Source organism: Tinamus guttatus, unplaced genomic scaffold (genome assembly GCF_059628265.1).
Source record: "Tinamus guttatus ecotype Peru unplaced genomic scaffold, ASM5962826v1 Tinamus_guttatus_pri_ptg000026l, whole genome shotgun sequence".
Classification (NCBI taxonomy): Eukaryota; Metazoa; Chordata; class Aves; order Tinamiformes; family Tinamidae; genus Tinamus; species Tinamus guttatus.
Window position 1 is genome coordinate 1,985,781 of NW_028288560.1, and position 16,695 is coordinate 2,002,475.

Sequence of the window (16,695 nt, forward strand, 5' to 3'; positions counted from 1 at the left end):
CTGGGGTGTTGTGTGTGTGTGTCACTTGGGTGTTGTGCGAGTGTCACTTGGGGGTCACACTCCACTAAAGCAGCCCGCGCCCCCGCGGCCGCCCCTGCTCCACGTCGCTGCGGGTGGGGGGTGGAAGCGGGGCCCGCGATAGCATCTGGCGGCGGCCGCACACACAATGGCGCCATTGTCCCGCGCGCGGGAAGGCGACAAGAATGGCAGGAAGCGCCGCACAAAGCGGTGACGTCACGCGCGGCGCGCGGCGCGGCCGTGACGCGCGGCGGGCGGGGCCGGACATGGCGGCGCGGCCCGGCCCGCGGGAAGATGAATAAGGGCTGGTTGGAGCTCGAGAGCGACCCCGGTGCGCGGCGGGGACCCGCGGGGAGAGGGGCGACAACGGGGACATGGGGCTGGGGTCGCTGTGCGCGACGGGGCTGCGGCCCGGTGAGGGGACACGGTTATGGGGGCGGGTGGGGAGCGCTGGGGCTCGCGAGGGGCAGGGCTGTGGGGCAGGGCATGGTTTGGGTTCGGGGGGCCAAGGCCTGTGCTGGGGGTGCTGGGAGGGGGTTGTGGGGCGCAGGCGGGGGGTGAGGGGCGTCGCGATGGGCTCAGGCTGTGGGGCCCTGCAAGGGCGTCCCCGGCCTGCGCGGGAGGAGGTTGTGGGGCTGTGGAGAGAGGCGGCGGGAGGTGCGGGGCAGACCCGGGGGCGCAGCCGTAGCCTGCGGAGGGCTCCCGAGGGAAGGCGGAGAGGGGCGTTAGGAGCCTGAGTATGGGGGCAGCTGCGGGCAAGGGGCTCCCGCGGGCCGGGGCTGGCTCTGCTGGGCACCGCAGCGCGCGTGGCCATGCCCTGCGTGTCGCCTGCGCGTCCCGGCCTTCACCTCTGCGAGCGAGGGCCGTTGCCGTTCCGTTGTGTCGGCACTGCGGTAGTGAAGTGTGGCCCGGTCTTCTCGGGGGTTAAGGATCCCTGCTAGGGTGTGAGGGTTCTGCTCTGGTCCTGCTTGGGTCCTGGAGACCCCGGGTGAGGAACCGGGACCACCTTGCGCTGCACTCATCTCCCTGCACTCAGTGGAAGAGTCTTTGGCATCTTCCAGGCAGCCTGGGTTTTGCTGCTCTCTACCTGCTCTTAATGATCGTTAGGAATCGCCAAAATTGTTTGTGTTTTCTCCCTTCTTCATCATGAAGACACCCAAGTCGCGGTCCGGCTTGGGTGCTGACACCTGGGAGCGGAGGCTGTGGAAGAAAATCCATCCCCACACAACGATGCCTCCAGCATTAAGGCCAGCTCTTTATCTGAGTGATGGGAAGCTGCAAACTTGGGGGTTCTGCCCGAGTTCCCGCCCCAGTCCCACAGCTGTGGGCACATGGATTGCTTTGGGATGCAGCCCCCTCGCTGTGGTTGTGGCTGGAGCTGGAACGGGGGTCAGTGCTGCAGCTCAGCCCAGCTTGTTGGCTGCTCCCCCGGTAGCTGTTTTGCTGCGAGCCTGGGAGGAATTGCACCTTGTCCAGCAGGAATGGCTCAGCTCTCTCCGGATATATTCCTGCAGGTTTTTATAGGTTTGGATTCAGTGCTGGGTATTCGGGCCTGGCAAACGCTGTTGTATGAACTTGAACTGTGGTTAGGAACGAGAGCGATGTGAGGCCCTCGGAGCTTGGGCTGTGGACTTGTCTCTGCTGGTGCGTGGTGCTGGTGCAAGGAGGAGGCTGTGTGTCCGTCCAGCACTCCTGGAGCTCTGTCTCCTGCGGCCTGCCCGGAGGTCGGGTCCTGCTGGGGACGTGGGTGCTGCTGTGACCGTTTCTGCGTATTTGTTTTTGCAGGGCCTCTCTCTGGGGCCTCAGATCAGAGCCATGCAAATCTCAGCTCGCAGTTTGCGATACGGTTCGTGTCATCTCATACCATGGTTTGCTGTGATCAATAGACTGTAACTTTGATCTCGGCTTTGAAATTGGAGAACAAGTGAGGCTTGTATAAACAGGAGGTGTCTCAGTCTCCAGCAGGAGACTGCTTCGTGGTAAGGGTCAGCCTGCACATCCTCCAAGTCTTTCTTTTCAGCTGTTGCAGATTGTGTTTCAGCTGTTGTATTTACTGTTGATGCACTCCACCTGTAAGCAGCTCCTGGTGCCCTGACTGGTGCCACCTGAAGAAGAGCAAGAACTGTGGCTCTAGGGGCATCTGGAGACCTTCACAGTCTTGAGGCTTGGGCCTGCCACCCCAAGGCGGGTGGATGTGAAGGTGACATTGCAGCTGCACGCTGCCAAGTAGCACTTTTCGAGCTGGCACATGGAGGAAGGTTTGTCCCCAGGGTGCGATTGCTGGGGTCTGAAGTCACTTTCATCTCCAAGCTCTTGGATGTTGCTGTGACTTTTTCTGCTAAATTAGTGGGGGCTTTTCCTCTTGGAAGTTTTCTCCCCATTTTAGCTTTGACGTGGGAGCCCCATCCCTGCTCTCTTCCCTTCTTGGCTAGACCATTTACATCAGGTTCCTTAAATCCTTGGCTTGTAGGAAAGTTTCTCAGAGTTGAATCCTTATTGATATTCCATGGACCTCCTGCCAATATTTCAACAGCCTTTTAAGGAAGCACGAGGAGCAGATTTAGTATTCCAGTCTTGAGCTTCCTAACTCAACTGCCTGAACGCAGGGCCAGCCACGTTTGCTGGGACATTGTAGCTCTGCCTCAGTTGCCTGTCTCCAATAATCCCTTGACCTCTTCTCTGCTGTCCTTCCATAATGGGAATGTTGTAATTGATGAAGGCAGGCTGGAGTTTGTTGCCCTAGGAGAGAGGAAGATGAATGTGAGCCTTTTGGGGGCCCCGTTGCTCCCAGCTGGCTCTCCTGCCACCGTCTTTACTAACAAAAACATGAAAGTGCTTCTTTTAAAAACACTGTGGTCTATTCAGCTGGTTTTCCTCCAGTTAGAAGAGCGTCAGTTAGAAGAGCTCTGCTCTTGGCAAGTCGCGAGGCTGAAGCAGGAGCTCAGCTTAAGAGGGTCTCTGAGGACAAGGGTGCAAAGAGAGGTTTTGCTTTACATTGTCCCAAGTGTTTAAGGGGCCCCACTGCCTGCAGTGCAGCAGGTTTCCTGCCTGCTCTGCAGCCAGAAATGATCTCTGCGTTCTGTTCCCTTCCAGGTCTCTTCACACTATTGGTTGAAGATTTTGGTGAGTGTGAGAAACCCTCTTGAGAAGTTGCTTTCATGCTTGGCTTTATCTCTAGCCTTTGCTGTTAGGGGTTCTACACCACATTCTACCCTTTATTTGCAGGGGTCAAGGGGGTGCAGGTTGAAGAGATCTATGATCTGCAGAGCAAATGCCAAGGGTAAGTAGCCAATTTGAAAGTTTGATATTTTTCACTAAGCAAAATGTGTCTCTGTGTCTGGGGACTCATTTTGCCATGTCCCTGTGAACCTGTCGGTCCCCAAGTCAATGCTGCCAGCTCTAAACCAGGAGTGCTTTAGGAGGCTGAGGCAGGTAGGGGATCTCCTGCCCTTGCTTTGGTAATGGCTTGCTCCTGCTGGCACTGCAGGCTCAGGTGGCAGGTTGGCCCTGGGACAAAATTAAGTGAAGAGAAGGGTGCTGCGGGGTGGTCACGCGCGTCTCCAAAGTGGTTCAGGTGCTGACTTCTCCCTGCAGGCCTGTGTACGGGTTCATCTTCCTGTTCAAGTGGATCGAGGAGCGCAGATCCCGCCGGAAGGTCTCCACTCTGGTAGATGAGACGTCGGTGATTGACGATGACATCGTTAATAACATGTTCTTTGCTCACCAGGTAAGTCGGAGGCGAGGGAAGAAAGGGGGGGGTTATCTCTTGTAACACTGCAGGGAGGGAGAGCTGATGGCAAGAGCTCTTCTGCTTTGTTGTCACATCCTTTAGTGAAGAAAGGAAGAGCTGCCAGTCTGGCAGTGGGGACCAGTGAGATGTGTGTGACATCCCCCTGGGAGAGGGGACACAGCCAGCACAGGTGGGGACACTGCTTCCCTCCTGTGCCTCCCTAAGCCTGGCTGCAAAGGCAGGCAGCTCTCCAGGGCACCCTGGCACTGCTGGATCTCATGGGGCTATGGGGGGCCGTGTTGTGATGTGAGCAGGACTAGGAAGCCCCTCATACATCCCAGCACTGTGCAGAGAGGCAGCCAGTGCACTGAGCAGTCTGGCCTTGTCCCTGTTGCAGCTGGGCTCTCTTTGTGTCCCCTTCTTTGGGAGTGAGGAGTTGGATAAGTCGCTGCTGTCTCTTGCATCACTACTGTGCAGCTGATTATTGTTAGCTGTGGGGGTCTCTTGAAAGACTTGTTCCTGTTAAGGTGGTTTTCTGTCAACCTCCAGCTCATTCCCAATTCCTGTGCCACGCATGCCCTGCTGAGTGTCCTCCTGAACTGCAACAATGTCGACCTGGGCCCCACGCTGAGCCGCATGAAGGATTTCACCAAAGGATTCAGCCCTGAGGTAGGGGGGAGGAGTCCCGGAGAGTGTGCTCGGGCTTGGCCTGTGTCTCCTACTCCCCTCGTGGCCTGATCAGTCTTCCCAGACACTCTGCTCTTCTCACCTTGCCTCATTTAGGGCCTCTGTCCCCTTGTGCCGGGCCCAGCTTTCAGGTTTCTCTCACACTTTTCCCTAGTCCAGATATATTAACGTTGTGATCAGATGTCTCTCCTGCCTTCAGACACATCTTTTCAGTCTGCTTCTCTCGCACTAATCCCTCCCTTCTCTTTAGCAGAAGTTGTGTGCCCTTTCCATCCTGGGTTGTTACCTGTAGCTCAGTAGAGCGCAAGGTGTGCGTGAAAGTTGCTCTTAACACCCTGTGTGTGGGTGAGGCAGCAGGGAGCTGCTCAGCTGAAATATTTTGCTGCTTATTCTCCCCCCTTGCTCTCTGTCTGCTGCAGAGCAAAGGCTATGCCATCGGGAACGCCCCGGAGCTGGCCAAGGCCCACAACAGCCATGCCAGGTGAGTGGAGGTGTCTCCTGCAGCTGGTCTGTGCTGGGGGAGGCTCCGTACTCACCTCCTGGCCCTCCTGCCCTCCCAGGCCGGAGCCACGGCACCTGCCGGAAAAGCAGAACGGGATCAGCGCCGTGCGAACCATGGAGGCGTTTCACTTTGTCAGCTATGTCCCCATCAAGGGACGTCTGTTTGAGCTGGACGGCCTCAAGGTTTATCCCATTGACCACGGTAAGAGGCTAAGGGCCGTGTGACCCTGCTCATCAGCCCGGGACATTCTGGTTTGTCTTTTCTCTCCTTCTCCCAGTTCCAAGAGTGCCAGTGAGTGTTGTCTTCATTGCCCTTAAGTGTTAGCGGGTGTTCTTGGAGAATCACTCCAGTGACTCCTTGATTTGTGTTAAGTTTTAATAGCTCACTGGGAACCTGTCACTGAGGATTATGTATAGAAAACATGATTGTTTCTAAATCCGTTACATTGATTTTTCCAGCCTTGTTGTTTTCCTGTCCAGGGGTCACAAGGTCCTTCCATAGGTCTCCAGAATTGGCTTTTGTTTTTCCTCTCCAGAGTAACTTGGTGTTGCAAGCATAAGTTGTCTCTTCCTTGCCCTTTCCCTGTGCCAGATAACCCCTGTATGTCGAGGCAAAGTCCCCAAAACAGATCCCAGCAGGACTGCTCTGATTACTCTGTCCTCTTACAACTCTACTGCTTCAAACACTTGCTTATCTGTGCAAGGACTTTGCCTCTATATATTAGGACTTTTGGTAAAATACTCGCCAAATACATTCGGATTTCTTGGATTTCACTTAGGACCAAGATGCAGCCGCATGGATCTCACTGGTGGGGTAATGTGCTCCCAACCACGGTCTCCTGTCAGTGCCCTGGTACACAAGGGAGCCATGAGAACACAGTGGGAATGACAGGAGCCGCTGCTCTGCAGGTCTGAGGACGCAGCTTTGTCCTGCTTTGCTAATTCCAGCTCTACCTTTTTACAGGGCCTTGGGCTGATGACGAAGAATGGACAGACAAAGCCAGGAGAGTAATCATGGAACGGATCGGCCTGGCCACTGCAGGGTAAGGTCCTGGGCCGTGCTGCATGGGGACTGGCTTGTCCCCATGTCCCCTGAAGCGTTTCTGCTCAGTCACTATGTACAGAATGGTGGAAATGGGGATGGAGAATGTTACTTGGGAGGGACACAAATGCACCCCCTTCCAGAAAAGTTATGTTTGAATCTCCCCAGATTACTCATTTCCATGATGCCATGCTGTCTATAGCCCTACTATTCAGTTGGTGTTTTCAGGCATCTTTGCCATTGGGACTGAAATGACCTTGCTCTGCTGCTTGAGCTGATGTGACACTGATTTCCTTTGGAGGGAAACACCTGCCATGTGTTGGGGTTGAACACAGGGGCAGAGCAGGCTGGAAGCTGCTCGCAGTGCTGTGCTGTGGCCAGCAGCCTGTTGGTGGCCTTGCTGGGGACAGCCACGTCGTGTGGCTCATGCCTGCTGCGCCTCTCTGCAGGGAGCCCTACCACGACATCCGCTTCAACCTGATGGCGGTGGTGCCCGACCGCAGGATGAAGTACGAGTCCAAGCTGCACATCCTGAAGATGAACCGCCAGACGGTGCTGGAGGCGCTGCAGCAGGTGGGACAGCGCGGGCCCGCGGCAGCCGGCCTCGAGCACCAACAGGCTCTGCTCTCGGGGCATCTCCTTGTACTGTTTTGACCCAGGCAGACTTGCTGCTTTGGGGGATGTCTTCTGGGACGGGGAGGCCTGGCCTCCCTTTGCCTTTGATCCCATTCCCACACTGTTAGCGCTGCAGAGCACTGAACTCTCTTGCTCTCTGGCCTGTCACGTTCACCCGGGAGGTTGTCTGCTCTGCTGATAGTGTCAGATAGTCTGCAGAGAGCTGAGAGGGGCCTGGAGCCTGGCGTAGCCTTGCCCGTTCTCCTTCTGCAGCGCCCCAGACAGCGGCGTGTGGCGTGGGTCTCCCTACTCCAGCTCCCAGTTTCTGCTTGTGTTTTGCCTTCAAGCTTATCCGAGTAACTCAGCCTGAACTGATCCAGACTCAGAAGCCCCAGGAGTCTCAGCCTTCTGAAGAGTCCAAGCCGGCCAGCAGCAAGATGGCAGCCCCAGAGAGCACCCATCCAGGTAACAGCCCTCACTCCAGCAGGGTTGCCAGCTGCCCTGGCACAGCTGGCTGGGAGCAGCTGCTGACTGACTCGGAGCTCGAGACAGCTGTGGTTGGCTTCAGGTTATTTTTTTCCTCTCTAAGCCCATCTTGGCACAGTGTCCTGGGGTGGGCCTGACCAGGTGCCTTAAATGCCCCTGTGCCTGGCCGGAGTGTGGGAGGGATGGAGAGCTTCAGAAAGGAAGGGCTTAATTATGGGGCAGTGGGAGGTGCAACAGAAAATGGGTGTGATACCCTGGGTCTCGTGGAACATAAGAGCCCCTCTGTTCTGTGGGGTGGGAAGGGCCTGGATGGCAGGGGACGTCAAACAAAGGGTGGCCCTGCTGGTGGTGAAAGGCTGCCCTGTGCTTGTGTTGCAGACAGCAGCGACGAGCCCGCCGGCCAGGGTCACGCTGCAGCCACGCAGAGCCCCCCCAGCAAATGCAAACCGGTGGCAAAGCCATCCGTGAGCAGTATGAACGGGGCGCCTCCGGCAAACCCCAACCCCATCGTGCAGAGGCTGCCAGCCTTCCTGGATAACCACAATTACGCCAAATCCCCCATGCAGGTAGGCAGGGGTCACGGGCAGTGGTGTGCCCGACTGCAGCTGAGCTGCCTGCTTCCAGCCCCCCACTGCCGGGGGTTTTGCTGATGGCCACCCACCCCCTCCCCGGCCTGGCAGTGAGTTTCTCCTCGTGCCACCCAGGCTGGGTGGTGAGAAAACTTAACCTGGCAGGAGAGCTTAGCTTGAACATGAGCCAGAAGCTGTGGGAGGGTTGGGGGTCTGAGCCAGGGGGCATGGGGAAAGGGAAGGGGAGAAGGACAGAGCCTGGCTCCCCCCGTGCCTGCTGACGTGGCGTTGCCTAACGCGGGAGGGCTGAGGACACTGCTGGGATGCTCCTCCCGAGGCCTCTGGGGTGGTCACTCTGCCCCATGGCCGGCAGGCTGTCACCAGGGGGGTTTTGCAGGAAGAGGAAGACCTCGCAGCCGGAGTGGGTCGCAGTCGGGTGCCAGTCCGGCAGCACCAGCAGTACTCGGATGATGAAGATGACTACGACGATGACGAGGAGGAGGAAGTTCGTAACACCAACTCAGCCATCAGGTAATATAGGTGGAGCTGTGTCAAGCAGGGCTGGTGGGTTGTCCCAGGGAAGGCCTCCCAGTAGTCGATAAATTGCTGTATTGTGTTGGAGGCGCAGGGGCTGTCTGAGCTGTGTTTGAGGGTGCTGGTGGCCAAGGATCCTCAGTGCACCCCGCCTTGGTGGGCACAGGACCTGGTGGACTTCCTTTCTGCAAACTGAGCCTTGGCTTGCTCGTGCTAATGGCCAGATTGGGTCACAGTGATGGTGTTTTGGGATAGCAGTGAGGCTGCTGCTTCTGAATGAAACATGGGGGAGCACAGCACACCATGGGAAGCCCTCTGGACATTTTCAAGCCCCCCTGAGCTGCAGGAGTGCCTGCAGCCAAGCAGATGGGTGGGAGTGAAGGGTGTCAGAGCAGCTGGTAGCAGAGAGAGCCGTCTGGAAGTGTTTCAGACCTTGCTTTATTCATCTCTGTTTCTGGGCAGGTACAAGAGGAAGGGGCAGGTAAAGCAAGAGCACGCGGCGGCGTCTGCGGACGGCCAGCTCTCGGTCCTGCAGCCCAACACCATCAATGTTCTGACTGAGAAGCTGAAGGAATCTCAAAAGGACCTTTCCATTCCCCTGTCCATCAAGACAAGCAGCGGCGGCGCTGCCGTGGCCGTCGTCACCCATTCCCAGCCTTCTCCCACCCCCAGCAACGAGAGCACGGACACGGCCTCGGAGATCGGCAGCGCCTTCAACTCCCCGCTGCGCTCGCCCATCCGCTCGGCCAACCCCACGCGCCCGTCCAGCCCCGTCACCTCGCACATCTCCAAGGTGCTCTTCGGCGAGGAGGACGGGCTGCTGCGTGTGGACTGCATGCGCTACAACCGCGCCGTCCGGGACCTGGGGCCCATCATCAGCACGGGCCTGCTGCACCTCACCGAGGACGGCGTGTTCTGCCCGCTGGCTGTTGCAGGTAGGCAGGGTGCAGGAGGGGAGCGTGTCCTCGCACTCGGGCAGCGAGGGCAAGGTCTTGGTGGCGGCTTCTAACTCTCCCTTTTGCTGCGCGCAGATGGGGGAAAAGGTTCCCCCTCTTCCATCAAACCCGGTGAAGAGACCCAGGTCGCTATCAAGCTGGAAGAGAAGGAGGGCAGTGAGGCCAGTGACAGCAAAGAGAAGGTGGGACTTGGCAGGACCAGTGATCACCCTGGGGGGGAAAAGTATTCTCCCAAGGTGAGTTTTGTGCTGTGACAGCCCTGGGAACGTGGAGCTCCCCATGCTCGCCCAGAGCCGCAGCAGCGCTGGCAGTGACCGAACCGCTCGTGCCCGCTGGCCTGAGGGGCTCTCACAGCAGCCGTGCCTCGAGGCACGGGGCAGTGCAGGTTTTGTGACTTGTGTCCTCTTGGGTATGGTCCTGTTGGCTCCTGGGCCCGAGTCTAGCAGGACCCTGGTCAGGGAGAGCCCATCCGGATCTGCCCCGGTTCCAAGCTTTGCTGCCTGTCTCCAGCCAGGAGCAGGCTTGGACTGCACAGGCGCGTTGAGGCCTCCTGAGGAGGGCTGCCTAGGAACATGCTTTCTACTTAACTTAAGGGAAGTCTGCAAGTGTTTTCTTTTCTGTCCTTTTTTAACTCGAGCAGAAGAACCAGGCCCTGGGGTGTTCCTGGCACACACGCAGTTACTTCCCCATGTTCTGAAGCAGTTGCATGGTGCTGGGCTGGGCCCAGGCAGAAGAGGCTCCTCTGGGGCTGGGCCTGCGAGCCGCCCGATTGATTATTCTCCAGCTCGGAAACTCCCCATAATGAAGTACTGTTTGTTTCCCTGCCCAGAGCCTTTTGTCCTGATGAATCATCCCTTTCCCAGCACAGAGAGGCAAACCCGCCAGCTCATCCCGCTGGCTCGGGGGCCGTGTGGGGGCCAGCAGCTCCCTTTCCCTGGCAGGGCCCCGTCTGCTCACGTTTGCTGTGCTTGGTCCTGGCAGGAGCTGCTGGCGCTGCTGAAGTGTGTGGAGGCAGAGATCGCAAACTACGAGGCCTGCCTGAAGGAGGAGGTGGAGAAGAGGAAGAAATTCAAGGTAATTGAAGCAGCAGCAGCTCATGGAAGATGGCGCGATGCCGCAGCCAGGCTGCGGTCAAGCCTTGGCCCAGCCGGGAGGGAGAGTGGGAGTTAGCCTGGATGTCTGGCAGGATTCCTGCTGCTGCCTGTCTCCTGCTGCCTTTTGTGGAGAAGGCTGGGGTGGAGATGGTCCCTCTTCATGCCTGCTCGTGCTCCAGCCTCAGCCGCACTGCTGTGGCTGGGAGTCGTGTCCCTTTCTGCTTCGGTCTCCCTGGCCTGTGGGATGAGCTGTGTTCTCTGCCATGTGGCACAGCTGGTGGTCTTGAGCTCTCCTCCTTGCTCTGTTTGGTAGATTGATGACCAGAGGAGAACCCACAACTACGACGAGTTTATTTGTACCTTCATCTCCATGCTGGCCCAGGAAGGTGAGCATGGGACAGGGACTTGGTTCAGGGCCAGCTGCCGTGGAACTGGGGAGCAGCGCTGGGAGTGTGGGGAGCTCCCCGTGGGCTTCTTTCTCCTGGGCCCGGGGCACGAGCTGCTGCTTGGTGGGCTTGTTCTGGACAGCAGCATCTCTGCTCTGCACCCTCCTTGTTTTACTGTCCCAGAAGGAGCTTGGTGATTTGTTTTGGGTAAGAGAGGGAGGCCGCGCTCCTGCATGGGCAGTATCAGTCTGGAGCACCCCAGTTTCTGCGCGTGGCCGGTGCCTTCAGCGCGCTCCCTGGCACGTGTGTGCTGCTTGTCCCCGCAGGCATGCTGGCAAGCCTCGTAGAGCAGAACATCTCCGTCCGCAGGCGCCAGGGAGTCAGCATCGGACGCCTCCACAAGCAGAGGAAGCCGGACCGCCGGAAACGCTCCCGGCCATACAAAGCCAAGCGCCAGTAGCCTCGGAGTCGAGACTGTGAGAAGCAGCTGGGCCCCGTGGCTTTGGGCAGTGACGCTTGGATTTGTGTTACCCGTTGCCCAAGGAAGAGAGGACCCCCTGTGAGAGGCCCTTGGCTGGATCCTCAGTGCTCGCACCCTTAGTGTTATATAAAGGGGGAGCCCGGGCGCAAACGGAAATGGGGTTTTCCTCTGAGCCCAAGTTGTGAAAGGCAGAAACGCCTTGTCCTAAGGGGAGCCCCTGTAGCTGCAGCAAAGGCAGCTCCGAGTGCCCGGCTGGCTGTGCCCCAGCCGCATGCGGCCATGAGGGACCACATTCCAGTGGCCCTGGCAGGATGGGAGGAATGTGGCCTGCTGGGAATCGCGGTGACGCGGGGCTGCACCTTGTGCCCTCCTGTGCCCAGGCCTTCAGCCCTGCACTTCCCGAGGATGTTCAAGGCTGTTTCCGATCCTCTCCTTCCCTTCGCCAAGTTCATGTTCTGGTTGTGGCACGCTGGGCTCGTGTTGCTGAGGTGGCTCCTGGACAGAGCCTGTTCTGCAGCACTGCTGCCCTGCATCCACCCGCCTCCCCGCTGCCTAGAGCAGGCAGCTGTGGGCCTTGCAGCTGCCCCTCCGAGGTGGCACTGGTGTGTGGCTGCTCTCCTAGGGACCAGCTCTGTGGCTCCAGCGATGCCTTTGGGGTTGCTACAAGCCCAGAGAAACCCAGCAAAGAATGAGCACGCCAAGCGGGGCTGCTGCTCGTGTCCCCGGGCTCGCAAGGCAGCCGTGTGGTCACAGGGCTCCTCGGGGCGGACCTGCCTCTGGGGAGGAAGCTGGGCCAGGTTGGTGCCCCCAGTAGAGCTTTTCAGCGCGGGCAGAGGTGACAGTGGTTGCGGTGGAGCATGAGGCAGGGCGAGCGATGGGGACTGCAAGCCGGAGCTGAGGGGACGCTCCAAAGCTGCCCGAGCCGCAGAGCTCCCCGGCAGGGGCAGCAGCCCGTTTCACACCGCAACGCCCTCGCCGGGCCTCGAACCTCCCGCTGGCACCTCTGCACCTGGCTTCCTCCTCCCTCTCCCTACACCCTGGCGGAGCTGGGAAGCCTCAGGTTGGTGCCGCTCGGGTGCTGTCCCGAGACGCAGCGGAAGGAGCGGCTGTGGTCGGGGGAAGAGCCAGGGGGACGACAGTTTGCCAAAGGGGCAGGTTTGTACAGGACTTGACTGTGGAATGAAACTGTCTGTCTTGGTATTCGTTGAGGGGAAGAAAATCCTCATCTCTTGCTGTGTCTAATACCAAGTGCTGTATATAGTGGATCTGTCGAATGAATAAAGCTGTCGTGTAACAGCCACCCACGGGAGACGCGTGTGAGGGAAGGGAGAGGTGCGGGCGCTGCTCCCAGCAGCAGGCGCTGGAGCACAGAGCCCTGCTGTGTTCCTGGCACGTTGGCAACTCTTCTGTGGTGGTAAAACTTGGCATAATCATGGGGAAATACAAGAGATGGATGTGACGGTGGAGTCGAGGTGTTTTATTGGTAATGCATGGGCTGGAGGAGGTCGGGGAGCGGGATGGCACCTGCCCGGGCGGGTATCGTGGCTAGAAATCCAGGGCGCAGATCAGGGCTGTGCCCCGCTTGATCCAGTGCCGCTGGGGCTTGTCCGTAGGGATCTCCACGGCGATCACGTAGTTGGTGGAATGGCCTGTTGTCGACAACGTTCCTGGAAGGGGGAGAGGGAGAGCAAGGAGAGGGAGCGGTGGAGTGGTCCCGGCATGGCTCCCAGGCAGAGCGGGGAGCCCCGGTCACGCTGTCCCGTGTGACGTCCCCGTTCCCATCCCGGCGCTGGGTGACAAGCGGAGCAGAGGACGGACAGCAGGCTTGGGTGGCCTAAGGGCTGCCCTTGGGGGCAGCCCAGCCGGAGGTGCTGCAGGGTAGCGAGGCTGCCTGGCTGCTCTGGGCTCCTCCTCGAGTGACACCCTGGTTTTCCCGGGTCTCCTCCGTAGCGGGGTGTGCTGGGAGCACAAGTGCTCCCCGGCACCAGTTGCGAGAGCAGCCTGGCTGCCGCTGCAGGCTCCCGTGCCTCCTGCAAGCTGCCCTACCTGCGCGAGTGAGCGTCTTGTAGATGGGACACAGGTAGACACCGGTGGCCGGCGGCTTGCGGTTGGGGACAGGAATGAGCCAGATGACGGCCATGTCTGTGTAAAGCTCCTTGGGCCGTGACTCGGCCAGCTGGAAGGCGCAGGGGTCCCAGCGGGCCCCCTCGAGGAACAAGCCGTGGATGTAGCAGCCCTCCTGGGGACGCTGGGTGAGCTCGCTGGCCGACTCCTTCAGGACCTGGCAGGACAGTGACACCAAGGCTGTCATCACAGCCGTGTCCCTGGGCTCCAGCCCTTTGCCTCCCTTGGACCCTGTTCTTGGCTTAGTGCTGCCAAAGGGGCCCTGTCCTGGGTCTGAGGGGGGCCAGACCCCGTGCAGCCGGGGGGCTTCACCTCCCAGGTAGGACATGGCTAGAATTTGGTGTCCTGCACGTTTTCTAGCAGCAGGTGCTGGATGGGCAGCAAAAATATCCAGTGACTCGGGATAACTCACTGACCTCAAAGCTAAATGAGATGGTGTCGATGGAGATGACTGACTTCCTGGCAAAGTTCTGCAGTGTCCCAGTGAGGAAGGCCTGGGGGAAGAAGAACCCGCTGATCCAGAACACCGGAGGGATCCCGTGGCTGATCCACTTCTGCAGGAACTCGATCCGCTGCAGCAGGTCGCTGACCCAGGACGCCAAGGGCTTCAGTGACGGGTAGGCCTGCGGGGCAGCCACACTGAAGATACACAGCAATGTCCCCAACCTAGTGCCCCTGACGGCTGCCCGGGTGCACAGCAGGGGAACAGGAAGGTGGCTGAGCTCGCGGGGAGCATACCTTGGAGTCCCACAACTTGGGGACACTGTTGTTGTACAGACTGTCAGCCATCAGCTCCAGCTGGGAGGACATCACCACCAGGCCCTTGAGAGCCTTCAGCAGATCCTTCAGGGTCTGGGCAATCGCCTCCAGGAGCCTGTTGTACCTAGGGAGAAACAGCTGATGTCTCTGAGGAGGGACCAGAGGGACCCAATGCAGATATCAGCACCCTGCTGAACTCTGCCCAGACTCCTGCAGGGAATCCTGATCCCTGTGCAGTGAGTAAAGTTCTTCCCTGAGAGCCTCCAGCTTCTTTCCTCTTGGATGAGGCTCTTGTATCTGCCCGCAGAGCCCTGGAAGCGGGATCTGGCTGGGATGACAAAGCCATCGCTGCAGCTCCCAGCACAGTGCCTGCTGAAGGCCATGCTTGGCGGGAAGGTGGTAGCAGGGACCTGTGCATCCCTGTCTCTCCGGGGGACCGTCCCCTCCCAAGGTGAGGACTATGTCCTGGGTGCTGCCGGGGTTACCTGATCACCTCCTGCACCAGCACGGTGTTCATGGACTCCTCGTAGAGCACCGGGTACTTGCGGATCACCTCCTGCAGGTTGATGGGGGGAGGCAGCTTGGCCAGGATGTCCTTGGAGATCTCCTCCACGAGCTGGAAGGCAAACAGCAGCAGGTGAGTGCCTCCCATCCCAAGCTGCAGGGAAGGGGGATGCCGGTGCCTCCATGGTGGTGTCGGTGCCATCACCCCATGGGCAGCAGAGGTTGGCATTGCCCATGGAGGGCTGGCGAGGGCTCGCTCTGGCTGCATGGATTTGGCCATGGACAACACTTCAAAGCCTTTGGTTCTGCTTGGAAAAAAAGCTCTAGGTGGAGAAAAGTGAGATAGAGTATGGGGAACATGGCTGGATGGGGCAGCATCTCTGCCCATCTGTGGGACCACAAGGACATTAGGGAAGGGGCCTGAGCCAGGGATCAGTCAGAGGGAGAAGGAAGAGGGGATGGAGGAAGAAAGGGAGCATGTGAGCTAGACTGGCAGCTGCAGCACAGCTAGGGACATTTGGCACCCACCTCTTCCCTGCTGCGGCCCCCAGATGTGGATGTCTTGGGCTGCAGCTGGATAATGGCCCCCAGCAGAGCAAAAGTCTCATTCTGGGCAAAGGTGATGTTGGCGTTGTCGTGGAGCCCGAAGATCTCGGGGATGTCATTGAGGGGCAGGCTCTTGATGTACTGGAGGTATCCCTGGAGAGGAGGGCACGGGGGAGAGGCAGACAGCAAGTTTGGGAGGGCAAGAGCACGGGGGGAAAATTGCAGTGGCATGAAAGAAATAACCAAGCTGGGGCTCTTTGATACTCATTCCAGCCAACTGCAGACCTGCAGCCTCCGCTGGAAGATGCTCCTTGTCTCTCTGCTCAAGATTTGTTTATCTGACTCTTAGACAGCTCCGTGTCACCCGTCACAGCCGGTAGTGTTGAATTCACGGCTGCTGCTCGGGGCAGCTTTTGTGAGTCCAGAGACACTGGGTGATAGCAGAAGGACCTGGGCTGCTGGGGAGGCCAAGGCAGTAGCAGCCTCTCTGAGAGGCTTGGAGGCCATGGCCGTGGTGTGAGGTTTGGCTGGGGAGTAAAACTGCCCTCATGATGGAGAGAATGTTCCATGGGAACGGAGAGCTTAGCAGCTTCTTGCAGTGGCTCCAGGAAAGCTCATCAGAGGCCTAGATCTAAAAGTATCTGATATAACATCTAATTTGATGTTACAGCAAAGGGATTCAGAGTACAAACACTTTCAGCTGGGCGAATCTGGTGGGAGTTACTACCTTCCTGTAAGAACAGTTGCATTTTCCTTCAGTTACTCGAAACAGATGCAGATGGATGAAAGTGGTTTAGGATTTCCAGATTTTTACCAACCTGGAATCCTCCTGGGAACTAGAATCCTGCGGGCATCAGAGAGGAGGAGACACCACTTGTGCTAGTGCCTGGATCCACGAAGATGTGGGTTTTTGCTTGTTTGCTAGTTTTACTCCCTCACAGTACTCACATTCAGGTCATAAGAGGTGCTGATCTGCTTGTAGATGCCTGATTCAGAATAGGCAAAGTCGGGCATCAGGACCTCGGGCCTGTAGAAATCCTCCAGGATGTTCATGATGCAGCGCCTGTCCCAGTCATCGGTGACGCGGCCGCCGTAGTTGATCTCCCCGGCCGTGTACTTGAGGACCTGTGAGGGGACACGGGACACATCTCCTATGGGCACGTCCCTCTCCCCGCGCTAAGGGGCCAGCCCGTGCGCTCACCTTGTACGGGATGTCTGCGTACTCGCTCAGGAACATCTTGAGCTGGCTGATGCAGATGCGGAGGTCTCCGTCTGTGAACTCGTAGGGGATGTTGAACCCCAGCGGCCCGAACTTCCTTCTTTCCAGCATGTTCCCATGGAAAAGGCAAAGTGACAGCAACAGGGATTTAAACTCTGTGACCTGGGAGCAGGGAGAAGAAGTGCTCAGCTTGGGAGGACATGACATTGGATGGTGTAAGTACCCACGGGACCTGGCAGCAGGCAGAAAACAGCATGTGCCACCTTGCCAGTTCAGCAGCCCCAATGAGGGGGAGGCACCTGGGGAGGTGGAAAGCCCAGGTCTCTGCAATATCGTTGCTTTATTTCTCAAAGTGGGAGTGCAGTTTCTAAGTGGCTGCTCATAGGGGAGATCCTGGCTGAGGAGAAATATCCCCAGCCCTTCTCCAGCATGTGAGAGCTCTAG

At 58.4% G+C, this 16,695-nt stretch overlaps 2 protein-coding genes across 3 annotated transcripts in view; one reads left to right on the top strand and one right to left on the bottom strand.

The window, feature by feature from the left end:
* The first annotated feature begins 264 nt into the window (after window positions 1–264).
* On the top strand, window positions 265–11,106 carry BAP1 (BRCA1 associated deubiquitinase 1). 2 transcript variants are annotated; one of them, XM_088527452.1, is made up of 17 exons: window positions 265–349; window positions 3,112–3,141; window positions 3,244–3,298; window positions 3,613–3,745; window positions 4,298–4,417; window positions 4,855–4,916; window positions 4,996–5,138; window positions 5,901–5,979; window positions 6,428–6,551; window positions 6,941–7,058; window positions 7,458–7,645; window positions 8,046–8,179; window positions 8,645–9,117; window positions 9,214–9,374; window positions 10,120–10,212; window positions 10,546–10,618; window positions 10,945–11,106. In XM_088527452.1, exons 1-17 carry the CDS (start codon window positions 313–315, stop codon window positions 11,076–11,078), a joined length of 2,157 nt encoding a protein of 718 aa, XP_088383578.1. In that variant the 5' UTR covers window positions 265–312; the 3' UTR covers window positions 11,079–11,106. The 2 variants fall into 2 exon arrangements, with proteins under 2 accessions (XP_088383578.1, XP_088383582.1); XM_088527456.1 differs by having other exon boundaries at window positions 9,214–9,320.
* Window positions 11,107–12,644: 1,538 nt separating this feature from the next.
* Window positions 12,645–16,695, bottom strand: part of DNAH1 (dynein axonemal heavy chain 1) — a 62,468-nt gene continuing 58,417 nt past the window's right edge. The window contains exons 71-78 of the mRNA XM_088527466.1: window positions 16,234–16,413; window positions 15,981–16,157; window positions 15,015–15,185; window positions 14,468–14,598; window positions 13,962–14,106; window positions 13,640–13,846; window positions 13,146–13,380; window positions 12,645–12,766 (exon numbers count right to left, since the gene is read on the bottom strand). Coding sequence (XP_088383592.1) covers window positions 12,645–12,766; window positions 13,146–13,380; window positions 13,640–13,846; window positions 13,962–14,106; window positions 14,468–14,598; window positions 15,015–15,185; window positions 15,981–16,157; window positions 16,234–16,413 — 1,368 coding nt within the window. The remainder of the gene's footprint in view (window positions 12,767–13,145; window positions 13,381–13,639; window positions 13,847–13,961; window positions 14,107–14,467; window positions 14,599–15,014; window positions 15,186–15,980; window positions 16,158–16,233; window positions 16,414–16,695) is intronic.